The following is a 19312-nucleotide window of genomic DNA, read 5'->3' as shown; positions in this document are numbered from 1 at the left end:
CAAATAGCTAATTAACAACTGCAACAGTGGCATTTTCTTTCTATTTCTCTCTCTATTTTTTTTTTCTTTGCTGCTGCTTGCTTTCTATTTTTCTATTTTTACTTCGTCCTGGTCCCGATTACTAGTCATAGCCATTAGTAGCAACAGGACACAAGGCTTGCGTGTTAAGTTATTGCTGGGCATTCATTTGATTATGACAAACAGCTACACATACATATACACATGCCATTACACACACACACACATAAACACATACACAATTAGCCAAAGGCGTGTCCTGACAATCGCTGAAAGGCGGCAAGGCCTTTGTTTTACTTTTTTCTCTCTTTTCTCTTTCGTTTCGGCTTTTTCACTTGCCAACTTATTTTCTGCAAGTCCCAAAGAAAAAAAAAATTTAATTTTTTGTCACGTCACAGAAAATCATTAACAACTTGAGCAACACTCGCACCAACCAGACATGGGAAGGTTATTCAGTTCATCGAAAAGGATTCTGAACGAAACAATGTCAGCCAAGAGAAACAGCTTGATGAGTTCGAGCAAAAGGATTGAAGGCGTGTCACAGAATCGACGTCAAACATTAAAGCAACAAAAATCAATCAGACACTTGCCAGCCAAACACAATTGTTGTCGGCTTGAAATGAGTGTCAAATTCAAAGTGATTGCAAAATTTCAACACAAGTTTTGTTTAAGATGAAATTGTAATTGCCTAAATGAATTGAAGGCTTTCAATATGTCAACAAATTTTATTTGATATTTTTACATACATTTTTACCTTTAAGTAACATGCAAGAAAACTGTCTGAACTTGATATATTAAATACAACGAATATACTTCTATTTAAGACACAGTTTTATAAACTGCTACAATATATAGCTTTCGGTATATTTTAATATTTTGCGGTAATAAACAAATAATAGTTTATATTTGTAGAGTATAATCTTATAGAAATTGGTTAGCGGGTATCTTTAAATATTAAGAACGATAAAAAAAAACCATTAATTTTAAGTCTGCCCTCTTCGCATATTAATTTGATGTATTAAATAGGCTTTTATTAACGAACCAAGCTAAAGTTTAGAATAAAATATTTATTGGGTAAACAAAACATTTACTTAAAACCTATCTATCAACCACTTGACATCTCAATTTGATATAATGAATTGGCTTCTATTTGTCGCCATTCTAAAGCAAGTTTATTAGTCAGCCAAGCTGAAGTTTTGTTTGAAGTGTTCTTAGATAGTTTTATGTAATGTAATGTAAATGTAAGTAAATTAAACATATATATATAATATATAATATATATAATCTCGTAAAAAAAATCATTTGTAAATGTTCTGTAAAATTATAAATATAATTATTATATTAATAAGCCAAGTAAACGATAGACAGGACTTAAATAAATTTTTTATTTATTATTTGAAATATGCTATAACATATAAGTTAACAAAACATTTATTAAAATCTGTCCATCGACTACTTGACATATTAATTTTATGTGGTAAACCGACTTGTATTTAAAGGTTGTTTATTATTCAAGCTTAAGCTTTAAGTAAAATATTTGCAAATATTCTGCAAAAATATAAATACATAGGAAATGAATTTAAGTTCTACCTGTGAACTATGATCAACTTTAAGATCAAGTTTTGTATTAAATATTTTCAAGTCTTTAATAACATGATTGTAAATATTCATAAAAAATATAGAAATAAACAAAACATTTATTTAAAACCTTTCTGTGAGCCACGCTCAACTTCAAAACAAACGCTTTTTAAATTCTTTTTTTTCATAATTGTTATAAATATTCAGCGCAGTGAATTTTTAGCGCAGCTCAAAAATAGTTGCAAAACAAAGCGCAAAAACAAGGCGAAGTTGGCGCCTATTTTGGGCATGGGGTCAAGAGCTGCTGGTCAACTGGCTAGCTGAATCTGCAGCCAGACAAGAGAGGATACGGATGCGGATATAGAACCGGATCCGTAGTCGTAGTCGTAGTCGCAGTCGCCGCATAAGTGGATGGTTGGGTCCGCAATTGGTTCGCAACCCCCGCGGCAGATTGTATTTTAAACTTGAATTTATTTTCGTTACTGGCGACCGAGTTCGCTGGCTGTTTTGGGGCGCAACGAGGCTGCAGTAATGCGCATTGATTTTGCTACGAGCCCATCCATCGATCCGGCAGCGTAGAGTAGAAGCTGCTGCTGCTGCCATCGAACTAACTAACTAAGTGAATCCCGCAGCCCAAAATTGAACTTGATGTGGAGAGGATGCCGCACAATTTGACGCTAAAATACCTGCGAAATTGTGTTGATTTGATTTGGGCGCGTGAAAACTTTTTAATTAATTGCTGCCAGTTTTGCGGAGTTTGCTTTTAATGCTTGTGGTGTTCGCTAGCGGATGTGTTGTGGTTACTAGTATTGGGTGCTCAGGCTTTACGGGTTGTCTGTCCGTCTATCTGTCTGTTTTTTTGTGTTTTAGCCAAATGTCAAACGTGACCCGAAAAGTTGTTTGCTCTTCCTTCTCGGACTCGCCCCGGACGTGACAGTAATAGGTCATGCTTGATTCGATTCTGCTGCTTTTACTGCTGCTGCACCAGAGAAAAGTTTGTTTTATTTGATTTTGATTTGATATTTTTTATCGGGGAACAGTTTTGGCACATAAATTTATCTACGTGTTTGCCCACTGCAAAATTGTTTACTTTTTTTTCAACCGCTACTGCTTTTTTTAGGTTAATCAAACTTTGTTGTTTGCCTAGCAGATGACTGCGTTCTATGAATAGACAAATTTCCATATTAGAAAATTAGATTACGTAGCTATAAATATAATTTTCCCAGTTCTTAACTTATTTCGAAATTAACTTTCATACGTACTTAAAATTCATTTTGACATTTATTGAATTTTATTGATTGCATTTCAATTCGCAGATTCACGTTAAATTCATTTGAAATTCACTTTGCTCGAAATTCACTTAATCAATTTTTGGGTTGCCCCTTTTTTTTTGCCACTTTTACACGCAATTTGTGCGCCTAATTGAGAGTACAAGCCGAGAGACCGAGCACCGAAGACCGAAAATTTTTGGTATTAAGAAATTCGGAGGCACCCACAGGAATTCACATTAAAGTAATTTACTTCATAAAATGCGACGCCTTGCGATTAATTAAATTTCAACTAATTAACACCTTCGAAGAAGAAAGCGGGAAATTTCAAAAAGGCGCGCACTTGAATTTACTTTTATGGCAAGGCATACGCGTCGTATACGCAACTTCCTGCCGCACTGCGACGCGTTCTAACGGCTACTGAATGACCGTTCGGCGTTTCGCATGCCGACAACCAACAACGAAGACGACAACGACAACGACGTCGACGATGACGACAAACAACAGCAACGACGACGACGACGAACAAAACAGGCGGCAACATTGAAAGCAACAAGCCATTTTACAGGAGCGGCACGCGGGTTTTTGACATCACAAAAGTCTCTTTCTCTCATCGCAGTCGTAAATCATATCGCACATCTCACGCGCTTTGTATTTGACGGCAAACTTCTTGTTTGGATTTGGTTTCGTGTTAGTCATGGCAATTAATCTGTCTGCCTAATTAAACACATAACAGTTTTATCTTTGTCGTGTTTTGTTTGCCGCCAACGTGGACGAATTGCAGGGAACCACCTGTTAGCAGCGTCCTCAATACGTGCGCTGTTAACACCGCCGCTAACAGCGCTCTGTTAAGTAAAAGCTTTTGCTTTTGCTTTTGCTTTCGCTGTTAACGTTTGTTTTGATTGCATTACTCATTTGCCGCTTGCTTTGCATTTGTTTTTTCGTTTTGTTTGTCATGTTAAAACAACATTATAAAAAGTGTGTGCGTTTAATTGCATTATTATGAATACAGTTTATTCGCATTATAAAAAAAAAAACGCTGGCCAGCTGCTGGCGCTGCATATTAAAATTTAAATCTAATTTACCCGCAATCAATAGCTGCCTGATAACGATTCAATTGCATTCATAAATACAATTATAATTTCCAAGTGGTTTGAATTAATGCATTTGAGCGTTGAGGTACGTTTAAATGATTTCAAATGATAAGGTGCTTTAGGGTTCAATTAACATTTAAAATGTGGAATATGAGTATTAGGCTTTTTTAATGCCAAATATTTTGTGTAACGTTCTAACAAAAAATACTTAGCTGGAACACATTTAATTGGTTAATATATAAAATAGATAACATAAATGAATCATTTTTATACCCGTCAAAACCTAGGTTAAAAAGGAATTATATTTCTACCGGCAAAAGGAGACGATATAGTGTTGTTCGTCTGTCTCTATGTTTATACAATGGCAAAAAACGATTGCTGTTGAGCTAGTTTTAATTGCTTAGGTTGACAATATGGTAAATGTTGTAGTCTTTGGTATGTTTTGTACTTATTATTTGTATGTGGTCATTAATAATAATATCAAATGTAAGTTTTGTATATGGGCAATTCCTGAAAATGGTAAACCACGACCGAAAAAAAAATCTTCACATTCATCGTATTTTTTTGTATAATGTCATAAAGAAATATCCAAATTTTCACAATACAATGGATCCGTAGCATATCTCCGTTGTTTCTATAAAAAAATTTGTCTGCAAACTGAAAAAATGTAATTTTTTCACATTTAGCTACTTTTATATGCATTTTTTTGATTAATTATTTCACAAGGAAAACATAAGATATGTTTGCATTTTTTCTACCAAATCTCTTAATAGCAATCCAATAATAAGATAAAAATGCAAAGTGAGCGAAAAAATGTTCAATTAACTGTTAATTTTTATTTTGCTTCTTGTCTATGTTCAAATCGCGACCGAAAACATCATTTTATTGTAATTGCTTCGCATTAAGTGCAAGCAGATGAATGAAACTTCGCGTGCTAAGTTATTTTGGTATATATATTTTAAATATAACAAATCGTTGGGGTTACTCTAACCAATCTTTTTTTTATTGATTGTCAAAGTAGCGTACGTTCACGAAATTACCTATAAGCATATGTCGATTTTCACTAGCGTCGCATGGATTTAAAAAAAAAATGATTTTGTTTTTGTTTTTGAAAAAACTATGTCGTTACTTTTTAGTTATTACTTATTACTTATTACATATTTTTCTTGCTATTAATAAATTTCAGTACATATTTCATATTTAATAAAAAATTATTTTTTTGCTTTAAATGTTATTAAACACATTAAATTGAGTTAAATCCGTTTGTTTTTATGAAATATGAACTTATTAATCAAAAAAGTTGTGGTAAAAATAAAAATTTAATAAATATGGAAATCGTACGTTCGCGACCGGAACTTAATTAAATTAAAAAGAAATAAATGGAGATATTTTCTTGGGAGTAGACTTGATAGAAAGCTACTTGAATCTATTTTAATTTAAAGTTATTGCCTTAGAATATTCCGTCTCAATTCGCAGAGTTTTGCATTTGTACATTTGCACTGCGACAGCATGTTTTTTGCCAATATTATGAAAATTACAAATCGATAAGCCCCATAATTTACACTAACCAAAGAGCTTAACAAATGCTATCGAAGAGTAAAAAAAAAGTTTCAGGAAACGTTTGTTTTCGATTTTATTTTTTAATTTATCTCGTACGAACGTACGTTCGCGACCCGGGGAAATGCCCATATTGTATATTTAGTTGGTATATTTGATATAAAATATCCATTTTGTATTTGCTTTCATTGAAACCTGTTAGTGGCTGTCTCTGAACATGTTTATCGATTACAGACAGAACCTCATTACAATTTTAAAGAGATAAGCAAAATATATCAACTTATTGTTTAAAGACATCAATATATCGATCTAACCACAGACAATTTTTTTTAATTTTTTGAGATGCTGGAAAACTTTTTTATACAACTTTTTTTTTAATAATTATAAAATTTTACTCGAGTGGCCTAATCATCATTTGTGCAAATTTCATCGGCCGAGACTTCCACGATCTCCATTCAATGCCATTCACATCCTTATCATTATCAGAATACACGTACATTCCGTTAAGATTACTGAAATGTAATACAAAATTAAGAAAACTTTTCTATAGCCAACAATCTTATATTATTACCTCCGATAGCATTTGGAAAACCACCACCCCGAACTATAATCTTTAGCGCAACGGATATTAGTATGATTGTATCTATCTGGTGTTGAAAACATTTTATGTATATGAGGTTGCATTGAATCGGGAGCAGTGCCTGAGTAGTTTCCGAGCACTTTCAACTCGTAGAATTCCAATTCGTTACCAATGACAAAGTTGCTATATCGAGCATATCGGGTTTCATTAAAAAAGTCTCCAAGGAATATAAACAATTCATGTGGTTGGGATTGTGTTAGCAAATGAATCTTCTCCAGTCCAAGAAAGAATTCACCATGAAGATTTCCAAAGCCTTCTCTATACTCTGACCATGGTCTATTAAAATTCACACTTCCATCCTTACGACGCTGGATAACAGTCCAACCACCTCCAGCTTCAGGTAAGTTCGATTCACATGGAACTGTCATTGTATGAATTATGGGGACTCGTAAGGTCTGAATATTCGTCAAATTTCCGAAGCAGCTAGATGCTTGTTTAGATGCTGTGATTTCATCTTGAAGTTCTTTTGTTTTTACATTTTCTGATTTCAAATCTTTAATCTCTAGATCTTTCGAAGATATTTCTGATTTTAAAGTAGTTAATTGAGTCTCATATTGATCAATAAGTTTCTGTTGATTTCCATTTTGCCTTTCACACGATTTACTCAATTTGTCTTTAGACTTTATCAATTTATTGAGATTTTTTATTTTTTCTGCTTGCAATTTGATTGTATGCTGCAGCTCATTATATTCTTCTGTCATTGATTCGTCCGTATTTACGTTTTCTAGAAGGGGTTTCACGACTTGATAGCAATAAGTACTGCATTGATCATCCAATTCTTTTGAGTAAACGGAGCTCTGAATGAAGTTTGAACTTAGTACTCATATTATAAGCTATAATTTTAAATAAATAAAGATATTTACCGAGTTATTCACTTGATTTACAATTAACAATGTTGCCAATATACGCGTGTAATTAGAAATATTCATTTTAATTTTTTATTCCGATTCGTTTCACAATTAAACAGCAGCTTATTTTGAATCGAAGCAATAAAAAATTGCAGTTTGCAGTTGCGCTTCTAATATGTAATTAAATCTGCTGCTTGCACTTTTGGTAACCTTTAACAGAATATTAAATTTGAAAGGTTAATCTGGAAGCGTGTTAAATATTGATATATTATGAATATAAATATTTGGTATATTGTATATATCAAATACCATATATAACTTGCAGTATTTTTTTGTATTCTTCAGGTATGTTATTTTGGTATGTTTTAAAAATAATACAGAAATTTTCTTTTTTGAAAATGGTCTTAAAGTCGACCACACTCTAATGTTGCTTTTTTGCCTGTTCAATTTAATAAGCTGTGTTATCTAGTTTATATACCAGTAAATAATTATCTTCGCCGCCAGCCTTTGTTTTGTTTATATAATTTGCACTTCCAAAACTAATTTAATTTAATAATAGTCTCATTCAAATAATGTACCATGAATGTGAAATAAACAATTAAGAAAGCTACTGTCGAGTGTGCTCGACTGTGAGATACACGCTACCCATTTTGAATAAAAGCAAAATATTGCGATATTTTTCTCAACATATACCAAAAATGCTACAAAAATACTAAGAATATACCAAAAGGTATATTTGGTATATTGATATAGTATTACATTCAAAATATACCATAGACGGCACAATATACCAGATTCTCCGCCAAAGTAACTAAGTAGGCGTTTGAAGGCAAACTTCTTGTTTGGATTTGGTTTCGTGTTAGTCATAGCAATTAATCTGTCTGCCTAATTAAACACATAACAGTTTTATCTTTGTCGTATTTTGTTTGCCGCCAACGTGGACGAATTGCAGGGAACCACCTGTTAGCAGCGTCCTCAATACGTGCGCTGTTAACAACGCCGCTAACAGCGCTCTGTTAAGTAAAAGCTTTTGCTTTTGCTTTTGCTTTCGCTGTTAACGTTTGTTTTGATTGCATTACTCATTCGCCGCTTGCTTTGCATTTGTTTTTTCGTTTTGTTTGTCATGTTAAAACAACATTATAAAAAGTGTGTGCGTTTAATTGCATTACTATTATTTTCTATTATTAGGTGGCACTACAACCCATTTCGGGTTTTGGCCGACCTCAGCGTCTCCCTCCAGGCGCTTCTGCTCTTCGCGCGCCTCCTCCAATTAGAAATACCCAGTAGATTGAGGTCCTGTTCTACTTGGTCCTTCCATCGAAGATTTGGTCGTCCCCTTCGTCGTCGCCCGTAGTCGACTCTCGCTTTGAATACCTTCTGAGCTGGAGATTCTTCATCCATACGCACAACGTGGCCGAGCCAGCGCAGACGTTGTATCGTGATGCGCCGGACCACGTCCACGTCGTCATACAACTCGTACAGCTCGTGGTTCATCCGAATGCGAAAGTCGTCCCCAATCCGAACGGGACCGAAGATCTTGCGAAGAATTTTCCTCTCGAACACTCCAAGCGCTGCTGCATCTGTCATTGACACTACCCATGCTTCTGCGCCATATAAAAGCACGGGTAGGATGAGTGTCTTGTAGAGTGCTAATTTTGTTCGGCGAGAGAGGTCCCTATTGCACATTGTGTGATTCTTCGCTTGATCTCCAGGCTGACGTCATTTTTGGTGTTATTGGCCAAGGTATGTGAACTCCTTGACCACTTCGAACGTATAGCTGTCTGCTACCACCTGGGAGTCTAGGCGCCGCGCCTCCCTGCTTGTCGACAGCATGTACTTCGTCTTGCCCTCGTTTACCGCCAAACCCACTTTTGCTGACTCTTTTTCGATAGCGGAAAATGCAGCAGTGACATCACGCTTGCTGCGGCCAATGATGTCAATATCATCAGCGTAAGCAAGGAGCTGGACACTTTTATAAAAAATAGTGCCAGCTCGATGTACACCGGCTTTCCGCAAGACCCCTTCCATCACGAAGTTGAAGAGGTTGCACGACAGGGGATCGCCTTGTCTGAAACCTCGAACGGTATTGAAAGGTTCGGAGAGGTTCGTTCCTACCTTGACAGAGCTGATGGTGCTGCTCAATGTCATCCTGCAAAGACGTATCAGCTTTGCAGGAATACCGAACTCAGACATGGAGGCATATAGCATTGCATTACTATGAATACAGTTTATTCGCATAATAAAAAAAAACACTGGCCAGATGATGGCGCAGCATATTAAAATTTAACTCTAATTTACCCGCAATCAATAGCCGCCCGATAACGATGCAATTGCATTCATAAATACAATTATAATTTCCAAGTGGTTTGAATTAATGCATTTGAGCGTTGAGGTGCGTCTAAATGATTTCAAATGATAAGGTGCTTTAGGGTTCAATTAACATTTCAAATGTAGAATATTTGTATTAGGCTTTTTTAAAGCCAAGTATTTTGTGTAAAGTTCTAACAAAAAATACTTAGTTGGACAACGATATTGTGTTGTTCGTCTGTCTCTATGTTTATACAATGGCAAAAAACGATTGCTGTTGAGCTGGTTTTAATTGCTTGGTATGTTTTGTACTTATTGGTATATTTGTATGTGGTCATTAATAATAATATCAAATATAAATATATGTCGTATTTTTTGTATGTTGTATATTTAGTTGGTATATTTAATATAAAGTATCCATTTTGTATTGTTTTGCTTTCATTGAAACCTGTTAGTGGCTATCTCTGAACATGTTCATCGGTTACAAACAGAACCTCATTACAATTTTAAAGAGATGATCAAAATATATAAAGTTATTGATATTTTATATATTTTAATTTTTTTAAGATGCTGCAAAACTTTTTTATACAACTTTTTTTTAATATTTGAAAATTTCACTCGAGTGGCCTAATCATCATTTGTGCAAATTTCAACGGCCGATGCTTCCACAATCTCCATTCAAGGCTATTCACTTCCTTACCAATATCAGAAAACACGTACCATCCGTTAAGATTACTGAAATGTAATACAAAATTATGAAAACTTTCCTATAGTCAACAATCTTATATTATTACCTCCGATAGCAACCATCGTTGTTAAACCACCATCCAGATTTAAAATCTTGAGCGCATTTCTTAGAAGTAAAGTCTTTATCTGGTGTTGAAAACTTGTGATTTACGTGAGGTCGCAGTGAATCGAAAGCAGTGCCTGAGTAGTTTCCGAGCACTTTCAACTCGTAAAATTCTTTTTCGTTACCAATGACAAAGTTGCTATATCGAGCATATCGGGTTTCTTTAAAAAAGTCTTCAAGGAATACAAACAATTCATGTGGTTGGGATTGTGTTAGCACATGAATATTCTCCAGTCCAAGAAAGAATTCACCATGAAGATTTCCAAAGCCTTCTTTATACTCTGACCACGGTTGTTTAAAATGCACAGTACCATCCTTACGACGCTGGATAACAGTCCAACCAGCTCCAGCTTCAGGTAAGTTCGATTCACATGGAACTGTCATTGTATGAACTATGGGTACTCTTAAGGTTTGAATATTCGTCAAATTTCCGAAGCAGCTAGACGCTTGTTTAGATGCTGTGATTTCATCTTGAAGTTCTTTTGTTTTTACATTTTCTGATTTTAAATCTTTAATCTCTAGATCTTTCAAAGAGATTTCTGATTTTAAAGTAGTTAATTGAGTCTCATATTGATCAATAAGTTTCTGTTGATTTCCATTTTGCCTTTCACACGATTTACTCAATTTGTCTTTAGACTTTATCAATTTATTGAGATTCTTTATATTTTCTGCTTGCAATTTGATTCTATGCTGCAGCTCATTATATTCTTCTGTCATTGATTCGGCCGTATTTACGTTTTCTAGAAGGGGTTTCACGACTTGATAGCAATAGGTACTGCATTGATCATCCAATTCTTTTGAGAAAATGGAGTGCTGAATGGAGATTGAACTTAGTATTTATATTATAGGCTATAATTTACATAAAGATATTCACCGAGCTTTTCACTTGATTTATAATTAACAATATTGTCAATATACGCGTATAATTAAAAATATTCATTTTAACTTTTTATTCCAATTCGTTTCACAACTAAACAGCAGCTTATTTTGAATCGAAGCAATACAAAATTGCAGTTTGCAGTTGCGCTTCTAATATGTTATGTAATTAAATCTGCTGCTTTTGCACTTTTGGTAACCTCTAACAGAATATTAAATTTGAAAGATTAATCTGGAAGCGAGTTAAATATTGATATATTATGAATATAAATATTTGGTATATTGTATATATCAAATACTATATAACTTGCTTTATATTTTCGTATTCTTCCGGTATGTTATTTTGGTATGTTTTAAAAATAATACAGAAATAATTTTCTTTTTTGAAAATGGTCTCGAAGTCGACCACACTCTAATGTTGCTTTTGTGCCTGTTCAATTTAATAAGCTGTAATATTGTCTTATATAGTTTATATACCAGTAAATAATTATCTTCGCCGCCAGCCTTTGATTTGTTTATATAATTTGCACTTCCAAAACTAATTTAATTTAATACTAGTCTCATTCAAATATTATACCATGAATGTGAAATAAACAATTAAGAAAGCTACAGTCGAGTGTGCTCGACTGTGAGATACCCGCTACCCATTTTGAATAAAAGCAAAATATTGCAGTATTATTCTCAACATATACCAAAAATGCTACAAAAATACTAAAAATATACCAAATGGTATGTTTGGTATATCGATATAGTACCCCATGCAAAATATACCATAGACAGCACAATATACCAGATCGTCAGCCAAAGCAACGAAGACCCCTAGCAAGTAGGCGTTTTTGCCCATACAAAGGTATTTCTTTAATAACTATGACAATTTTTCTGATCGCAACCAAATTTCCAGGAATCGCAACTACTATAGTTATTATTGCAAATATAAAAATTCGCGACTCTTTAAAATTACGCTTGTTATTCGATTTTTGTTGATTTGCAAAGGCAGAATTGAGCGTGGCAAAAATTTGAAACAAACTTGACCTGCGTGCAAAAATTATAACTCTATCTCTTATAGTCTCTGAGATCTAGGTGTTCATACGGACATACGGACAGACACACAGACGGACAGACGGACATGGGTAGATCGTCTCGGCTGTTGATGCTGATCAAGAATATATATACTTTAGATGCCTCCTTCTCCCTGTTACATACATTTCCTGCCGGCACAAAGTTATAATTCCCTTCTACCCTATGGGTAGCGGGTATAAAAATATCAAGTTATTGTTTAAGGACATCAATATATCGATCTAACCACAGACAATTTTTTTTAATTTTTTAAGATGCTGGAAAACTTTTTTATACAACTTTTTTTTAATAATTATAAAATTTTACTCGAGTGGCCTAATCATCATTTGTGCAAATTTCACCGGCCGATGCTTCCATGATCTCAATTCAATGCCATTCACATCGTTATCATTATTAGAATACATGTACATTCCGTTAAGATTACTAATGTAATACAAAATTAAGGATACTTTCTTATAGCCAACAATCTTATATTATTACCAAAAATAGCAATTGGTAAGCCACCATCCAGAATTATAAGTTTGAGGGCAATTGCTAGAAGTATGATTGTACCTATCTGGTGTTGAAAACTTTCGATTTATGTGAAGTTTCAATGAATCTGAAACATTTCCCGAGTATTTTCCGAGCACTTTCAACTCGTAGAATTCCAACTCGTTACCAATGGCAAAATTCTTATATCGGGCATTTCCAGTTTCATTAAAAAGGTCTCCAAGGAATATAAATACTTCATGTGGTTGGGATTGTGTTAACAAATGAATCTTCTCCAGTCCAAGAAAGAATTCACCATGAAGATTTCCAAAGCCTTCTCTATACTCTGACCACGTTCTATTAAAATTAACACTACCATCCTTACGACGCTGAATAATAGTCCAACCAGCTCCAGCTTCAGATAAATTCGATTCACATGGAACTGGCATTGTTTGAATAATGGGGGCTCTTTCATGAATATTCGTCAATTTGCTGAAGTTCTTTAGTTTTACATTTTCTGATTTCAAATCCCTAATCTCTTTATCTTTCGAAGAGATTTCTGATTTTAAGGTAGTTAATTGAATCTCATATTGATCACTACAAAAAATGCCATTTTAAAAACTGTGCTAATTATTCATTTTGGAATTAATCAGCATCGACACCAAAAACTTCAACATTAAATTGTATTTCGATGTTTGTTCTAGGTGCACTGAGAGAAAGTTGAACCCACTAGTATTGATTACTTATTACGAATGCTTTTATTAAAATTTGATTATAAAATGTATGTGAATGAAAAGAATTTAATATAATTTTATTTAAATTTATATTGATTTTTCACAAAAAAATAAAATAAGACTTAAACACACATTGAAGAAAAACTTTTTTAATAATTATAAAATTTTACTCGATTGGCCTAATCATCATTTGTGCAAATTTCAACGGTTGAAGCTTCCACTGGTTCCATCTAATGCTATAGTCATCCACATCATTACCGAAATGTTTATATTCCCCATTAAGATTGCTGAAATATAATACAATATTAAGTTAATTTTTCTATTGCCAATAATCTTTATTATTACCTCCAATAGCAATTGGCAAACCACCATCCAGATTTAAAAGATTGAGCGCATCTCGTAGAAGTATGACTGTATCTATCTGGTGTTGAAAACTTTTGATTTATGTGATTTAGCAGTGAATCGCGAACAGTGCCTGAGTAGTTTCCGAGCACTTTCAACTCGTAAAATTCTTTTTCGTTACCAATGACAAAGTTGCTATATCGAGCATATCGGGTTTGATTAGAAAAGTCTCCAAGGAATACAAACAATTCATGTGGTTGGGATTGTGTTAGCACATGAATATTCTCCAGTCCAAGAAAGAATTCACCATGAAGATTTCCAAAGCCTTCTCTATACTCTGACCACGGTCTATTAAAATTCACACTACCATCCTTACGACGCTGTATAACCGTCCAATCAGTTCCAGCTTCAGGTAAGTTCGATTCACATGGAACTGTCATTGTATGAATTATGGGGACTCGTAAGGTCTGAATATTCGTCAAATTGCCGAAGCAGCTAGACGCTTGTTTAGATGCTGTGATTTCATCTTGAAGTTCTTTTGTTTTTACATTTTCTGATTTCAAATCTTTAATCTCTAGATCTTTCAAAGAGATTTCTGATTTTAAAGTAGTTAATTGAGTCTCATATTGATCAATAAGTTTCTGTTGATTTCCATTTTGCCTTTCACACGATTTACTCAATTTGTTTTTAGACTTTATCAATTTATTGAGATTCTTTATATTTTCTGCTTGCAATTTGATTGTATGCTGCAGCTCATTATATTCTTCTGTCATTGATTCGTCCGTATTTACGTTTTCTAGAAGGGGTTTCACGACTTGATAGCAATAGGTACTGCATTGATCATCCAATTCTTTTGAGAAAATGGAGTGCTGAATGGAGATTGAACTCAGTATTTATATTATAGGCTATAATTTACATAAAGATATTTACCGAGCTTATCACTTGATTTATAATTAACAATATTGTCAATATACGCGTATAATTAAAAAAATTCATTTTAATTTTTTATTCCAATTCGTTTCACAACTAAACAGCAGCTTATTTTGAATCGAAGCAATAAAAAATTGCAGTTTGCAGTTGCGCTTCTAATATGTTATGTAATTAAATCTGCTGCTTTTGCACTTTTGGTAACCTTTAACAGAATATTAAATTTGAAAGATTAATCTGGAAGCGAGTTAAATATTGATATATTATGAATGTAAATATTTGGTATATTGTATATATCAAATACCATATATAACTTGCTTTATATTTTCGTATTCTTCCGGTATGTTATTTTGGTATACTTTAAAAATAATATAGAAATAATTTTCTTTTTTGAAAATCGCCTCGAAGTCGACCTCTAATGTTGCTTTTGTGCCTGTTCAATTTAATAAGCTGTGTTATCTAGTTTATATACCAGTAAATAATTATGTTCGCCGCCAGCCTTTGATTTGTTTATATAATTTGCACTTCCAAAACTAATTTAATTTAATAATAGTCTCATTCAAATAATGTACCATGAATGTGAAATAAACAATTAAGAAAGCTACAGTCGAGTGTGCTCGACTGTGAGATACCCGGTACCCATTTTGAATAAAAGCAAAATATTGCGATATTTTTCTCAACATATACCAAAAATGCTACAAATACTAAGAATATACCAAAAGATATATTTGGTATATTGATATAGTATTACATTCAAAATATACCATAGACGGCACAATATACCAGATTCTCCGCCAAAGTAACTAAGTAGGCGTTTGAAGGCAAACTTCTTGTTTGGATTTGGTTTCGTGTTAGTCATGGCAATTAATCTGTCTGCCTAATTAAACACATAACAGTTTTATCTTTGTCGTGTTTTGTTTGCCGCCAACGTGCACGAATTGCAGGGAACCACCTGTTAGCAGCGTCCTCAATACGTGCGCTGTTAACAGCGCTCTGTTAAGTAAAAGCTTTTGCTTTTGCTTTCGCTGTTAACGTTTGTTTTGATTGCATTACTCATTCGCCGCTTGCTTTGCATTTGTTTTTATACCCGCTACCCATAGGGTAGAAGGGTATTATAACTTTGTGCCGGCAGGAAATGTATGTAACAGGTAGAAGGAGGCATCTCCGACCCTATAAAGTATATATATTCTTGATCAGCGTCAACAGCCGAGACGATATAGCCATGTCCGTCTGTCCGTCTGTCCGTCTGTGTGTCTGTCCGTCTGTCCGTCCGTCCGTATGAAACACTGGATCTCAGAGACTATAAGAGATAGAGCTATAATTTTTTTTCGACAGCATTTGTTATGTTTGCACGCAGATCAAGTTTGTTTCAAATTTTTGCCACGCCCACTTCCGCCCCCGCAAATCAAAAAAATCGAATAACAAGCGTAATTTTAAAGCTAGAGTTACGAATTTTGGTATATACAATAATTACTATAGTAGTTATGATTCCTGAAAATTTTGTTGCGATCAGAAGAAAAATTGTGGAAGTTATTAAAGAAATACTTTTGTATGGGCAAAACGCCTACTTACTATGGGTCTGAGTTGCTTTGGCCGACAATCTGGTACATTGTGCCGTCTATGGTATATTTTGAATGGTGTACTATATCGATATACCAAATATACCATTTGGTATATTTTTAGTATTTTTTTTTTAGTATTTTCGGTATATTTTGAAAATGATACCGCAATATTTTGCCTTTATTAAAAATGGGTAGCGGGTATCTCACAGTCGAGCACACTCGACTGTAACTTTCTTACTTGTTTTTTTCGTTTTGTTTGTCATGTTAAAACAACATTATAAAAAGTGTGTGCGTTTTAATTGCATTATTATGAATACAGTTTATTCGCATTATAAAAAAAAAACGCTGGCCAGCTGCTGGCGCAGCATATTAAAATTTAAATCTAATTTACCCGCAATCAATAGCTGCCCGATAACGATGCAATTGCATTCATAAATACAATTATAATTTCCACGTGGTTTGAATTAATGCATTTGAGCCTTGAGGTGCGTCTAAATGATTTCAAATGATAAGGTGCTTTAGGGTTCAATTAACATTTCAAATGTGGAATATGAGTATTAGGCTTTTTTAATACCAAGTATATTGTGTAACGTTCTAACAAAAAATACTTTGTTGGACAACATTTAATTGGTTAATATTTAAAATAGATTACATAAATGAATCATTTTTATACCTGCTAAACCTAGGTTAAAAGGAAATTATATTTCTGCCGGCGAAAGCAGGCATCTCCGACACCATAAAGTGTATATATTCTTGATCGGCATCAACATCTAAGACAATATAGTGTTGTTCGTCTGTCTGTCTGTATGTTTATACTAAGGCAAAACACGATTGCTGTTGAGCTGGTATTAATTGCTTTCATTGACAATATAGTATATCTTGCAGTCTTTGGTATATTTTATAGTTATTGGTATGTGGTCATAAATAATAATATCATGAATAAGTATTTTTTGGTATGGTATATTTAGTTGGTTTTCCTCTTATTGAAAATTATTAATGGGTATCTCGTAGTTGACATCTAAATCAGTCACAGACAGAATCTGATTTTAAGTTATCATTTAAAGACTTCAAGATTTTGATCACATCACAGACATTTTTTAATTTATTTGAGATGCTGAAAAACTTTTTTATACAACTTTTTTTTAATAATTATAAATTTTCACTCGAGTGGCCTAATCATCATTTGTGCAAATTTTATCGGCAACTTGTTCCATACAATGACATTGATATCCTTACCATTATTAAAAGGTATATATTTTCCATTAAGATTACTGAAATGTAATACAATATTAAGAAAAATTTGCCTATAGTCAATCTTATATTATTACCACAAAAAGCAACCGCCAAACCACCATCCCAAACTTAAGGTTTTAGCGCAATTGCTAGAAGAATGAATGTACCTATCTGGTGTTGAAAACTTTTTATTTTTGTAATTTACCATTGAATCGGAAGCTGTGCCTGAGTATGTTCCGAGTTCTTTTAGCTCATAGAATTCTTTTTCGTTACCAATGACAAAGTTGTTATATCGAGCATATCGGGTTTCATTCGAAAAGTCCCCAACGAATACAAACAATTCATGTGGTTGGGATTGTGTTAGCAAATGAATCTTCTCCAGTCCAAGAAAGAATTCACCATGAAGATTACCAAAGCCTTCTCTATACTCTGACCACGTTCTATCGAAATCAACACTACCATCCTTACGACGCTGGATAACAGTCCAACCAGCTCCAGCTTCTGGTAAGTTCGAATCACATTGAACTATCATTGTATCAATTATGGGGACTCTTAAGGTCTGAATATTCGTCAATTTGCCTAGGCAGCTTGATGCTTGTTTAGTTGCTGTGATTTGAGTTTGAAGTTCTTTTGTTTTTTCATTCTGAGATTTGAAATCTTTAATCTCTTTATCTTTCGAAGAGATTTCCAATTTTAAGGTAGTTAATTGAATCTCATATTGATCAATAAGTTTCTTTTGATATTGATTTTGACTTTCACACGATTCACTCAATTTGTCCTTAGAATTTATCAATTCATTTAGATTCTTTATTGTTTCTGCTTGCAATTTGATTGTATGCTGCAGCTCATTATATTCTTCTGTCATTGATTCGGCCGTATTTACGTTTTCTAGAAGGGGTTTCACGACTTGATAGCAATAGGTACTGCATTGATCATCCAATTCTTTTGAGTAAACGGAGCACTGAACGGAGTTTGACCTTAGTATTCATATTATAGTCTATAATTTCATAAAGATATTTACCGAGCTTTTCACTTGATTTACAATTAATAATATTGCCAATATACGCACATAATTAGAAATATTCATTTTAATTTTTTATTCCGATTCGTTTCACAACTAAACAGCAAGTGAATACCCCTTATCTTGAAACGAAGAAAAAAACAAGTAAGAAAGCTACAGTCGAGTGTGCTTGACTGTGAGATACCCGCTACCCATTTTGAATAAAAGCAATATATTTTGCGGTATTATTCTCAAAACATACCAATTATACTACAAAAATACTAAAAATATATTTTGGGGTATTATTATTAAAATATACCAAATATACTAAAACACTAAAAATATACCAAATGGTATATTTGGTATGTCGATATAGTACCGCATTCAAAATATACCATAGACGGCACAATATACTAGATTGTCGGCCAAAGCAACTAAGACCCCTAGTAAGTAGGCGTTTTTGCCCATACAAAAGTATTTCTTTAATAACTTATCTGATTGCAACCAAATTTTCAGGAATCATAAATACTATACTTATTATTGTATATACCAAAATTCGCAATTCTAGTTTTACAATTACACATGTTATTCGTTTTTTTTTATTTACGAGGGCGGAAGTGGGCGTGGCAAAAATTTGAAATAAACTTGATCTGCGTGCAAACATAACAAATGCTGTCGAAAAAAAAATTATAGCTCTATCTTTTATAGTCTCTGAGATCTAGGTGTTCATACGGACGGACGGACAGACACACAGACACACAGACGGACAGACGGCTGTTGACGCTGATCAAGAATATATATACTTTATAGGGTCGGAGATGCCTCCTTCTACCTGTTACATACATTTCCTGCCGGCACAAAGTTATAATACCCTATGGGTAGCGGGTATAACAATTGTAGTTGCACTTCAAATATGTGATTAAATCTGTTGCG

General features: G+C 33.7%; 4 protein-coding genes across 6 annotated transcripts in view; all 4 read right to left on the bottom strand.

The window, feature by feature from the left end:
- LOC117567812 (adenylyl cyclase 78C) overlaps positions 1-3256 on the bottom strand; it is a 52044-nt gene extending 48788 nt beyond the window's left edge. Inside the window, exon 1 of one of the 2 annotated variants that reach the window (XM_034248047.2) lies at positions 2859-3256. The gene's annotated coding sequence lies outside the window, so the exon portion shown is untranslated. The remainder of the gene's footprint in view (positions 1-2858) is intronic. The other variant, XM_034248048.2, reaches the window with a different exon arrangement.
- A 2561-nt stretch (positions 3257-5817) lies between these two features.
- On the bottom strand, positions 5818-14975 carry LOC117570214 (fibrinogen-like protein 1). 2 transcript variants are annotated; one of them, XM_034251706.2, is made up of 4 exons: positions 14889-14975; positions 7019-7213; positions 6087-6952; positions 5818-6027 (listed from the first exon to the last, which is right to left on the bottom strand). In XM_034251706.2, the coding sequence occupies exons 2-4, from the start codon at positions 7082-7084 to the stop codon at positions 5907-5909; spliced, it is 1053 nt and encodes a 350-aa protein (XP_034107597.1). In that variant the 5' UTR covers positions 7085-7213; positions 14889-14975; the 3' UTR covers positions 5818-5906. The 2 variants fall into 2 exon arrangements, with proteins under 2 accessions (XP_034107597.1, XP_051859885.1); XM_052003925.1 differs by lacking the exons at positions 7019-7213; positions 14889-14975 and adding exons at positions 11035-11238; positions 11336-11483.
- LOC117570212 (fibrinogen-like protein 1) lies at positions 9611-10584 on the bottom strand. The gene is made up of 2 exons (XM_034251703.2): positions 10105-10584; positions 9611-10045 (listed from the first exon to the last, which is right to left on the bottom strand). Exons 1-2 carry the CDS (start codon positions 10542-10544, stop codon positions 9925-9927), a joined length of 561 nt encoding a protein of 186 aa, XP_034107594.2. The 5' UTR covers positions 10545-10584; the 3' UTR covers positions 9611-9924.
- Positions 13426-18418, bottom strand: LOC117570213 (fibrinogen C domain-containing protein 1-like). Its single transcript, XM_052003926.1, has 3 exons — positions 18401-18418; positions 13661-14526; positions 13426-13602 (listed from the first exon to the last, which is right to left on the bottom strand). Exons 2-3 carry the CDS (start codon positions 14428-14430, stop codon positions 13482-13484), a joined length of 891 nt encoding a protein of 296 aa, XP_051859886.1. The 5' UTR covers positions 14431-14526; positions 18401-18418; the 3' UTR covers positions 13426-13481.
- Positions 18419-19312: the final 894 nt, after the last annotated feature.

The sequence above is a fragment of the Drosophila albomicans genome, chromosome 3, assembly GCF_009650485.2.
Source record: "Drosophila albomicans strain 15112-1751.03 chromosome 3, ASM965048v2, whole genome shotgun sequence".
Lineage (NCBI taxonomy): Eukaryota > Metazoa > Arthropoda > Insecta > Diptera > Drosophilidae > Drosophila > Drosophila albomicans.
This window is presented reverse-complemented; position numbering and strand designations above follow the sequence as displayed.

Excerpts from the sequence above, each read along its gene's own strand:
- LOC117570213 (XM_052003926.1), bottom strand. The coding sequence starts at position 14,430 with ATGACAGAAGAATATAATGAGCTGCAGCATACAATCAAATTGCAAGCA. Across the intron at positions 13,603-13,660 it reads TTTGCCAATTGCTATTGGAG|CAATCTTAATGGGGAATATA; the intron begins GTAATAATAAAG and ends ATTATATTTCAG.
- LOC117570212 (XM_034251703.2), bottom strand. The coding sequence starts at position 10,544 with ATGACAGTTCCATGTGAATCGAACTTACCTGAAGCTGGAGCTGGTTGG. Across the intron at positions 10,046-10,104 it reads AACGATGGTTGCTATCGGAG|TAATCTTAACGGATGGTACG; the intron begins GTAATAATATAA and ends ATTACATTTCAG.
- LOC117570214 (XM_034251706.2), bottom strand. The coding sequence starts at position 7,084 with ATGAATATTTCTAATTACACGCGTATATTGGCAACATTGTTAATTGTA. Across the intron at positions 6,953-7,018 it reads TAAATCAAGTGAATAACTCG|AGCTCCGTTTACTCAAAAGA; the intron begins GTAAATATCTTT and ends AACTTCATTCAG. Across the intron at positions 6,028-6,086 it reads TTTTCCAAATGCTATCGGAG|TAATCTTAACGGAATGTACG; the intron begins GTAATAATATAA and ends ATTACATTTCAG.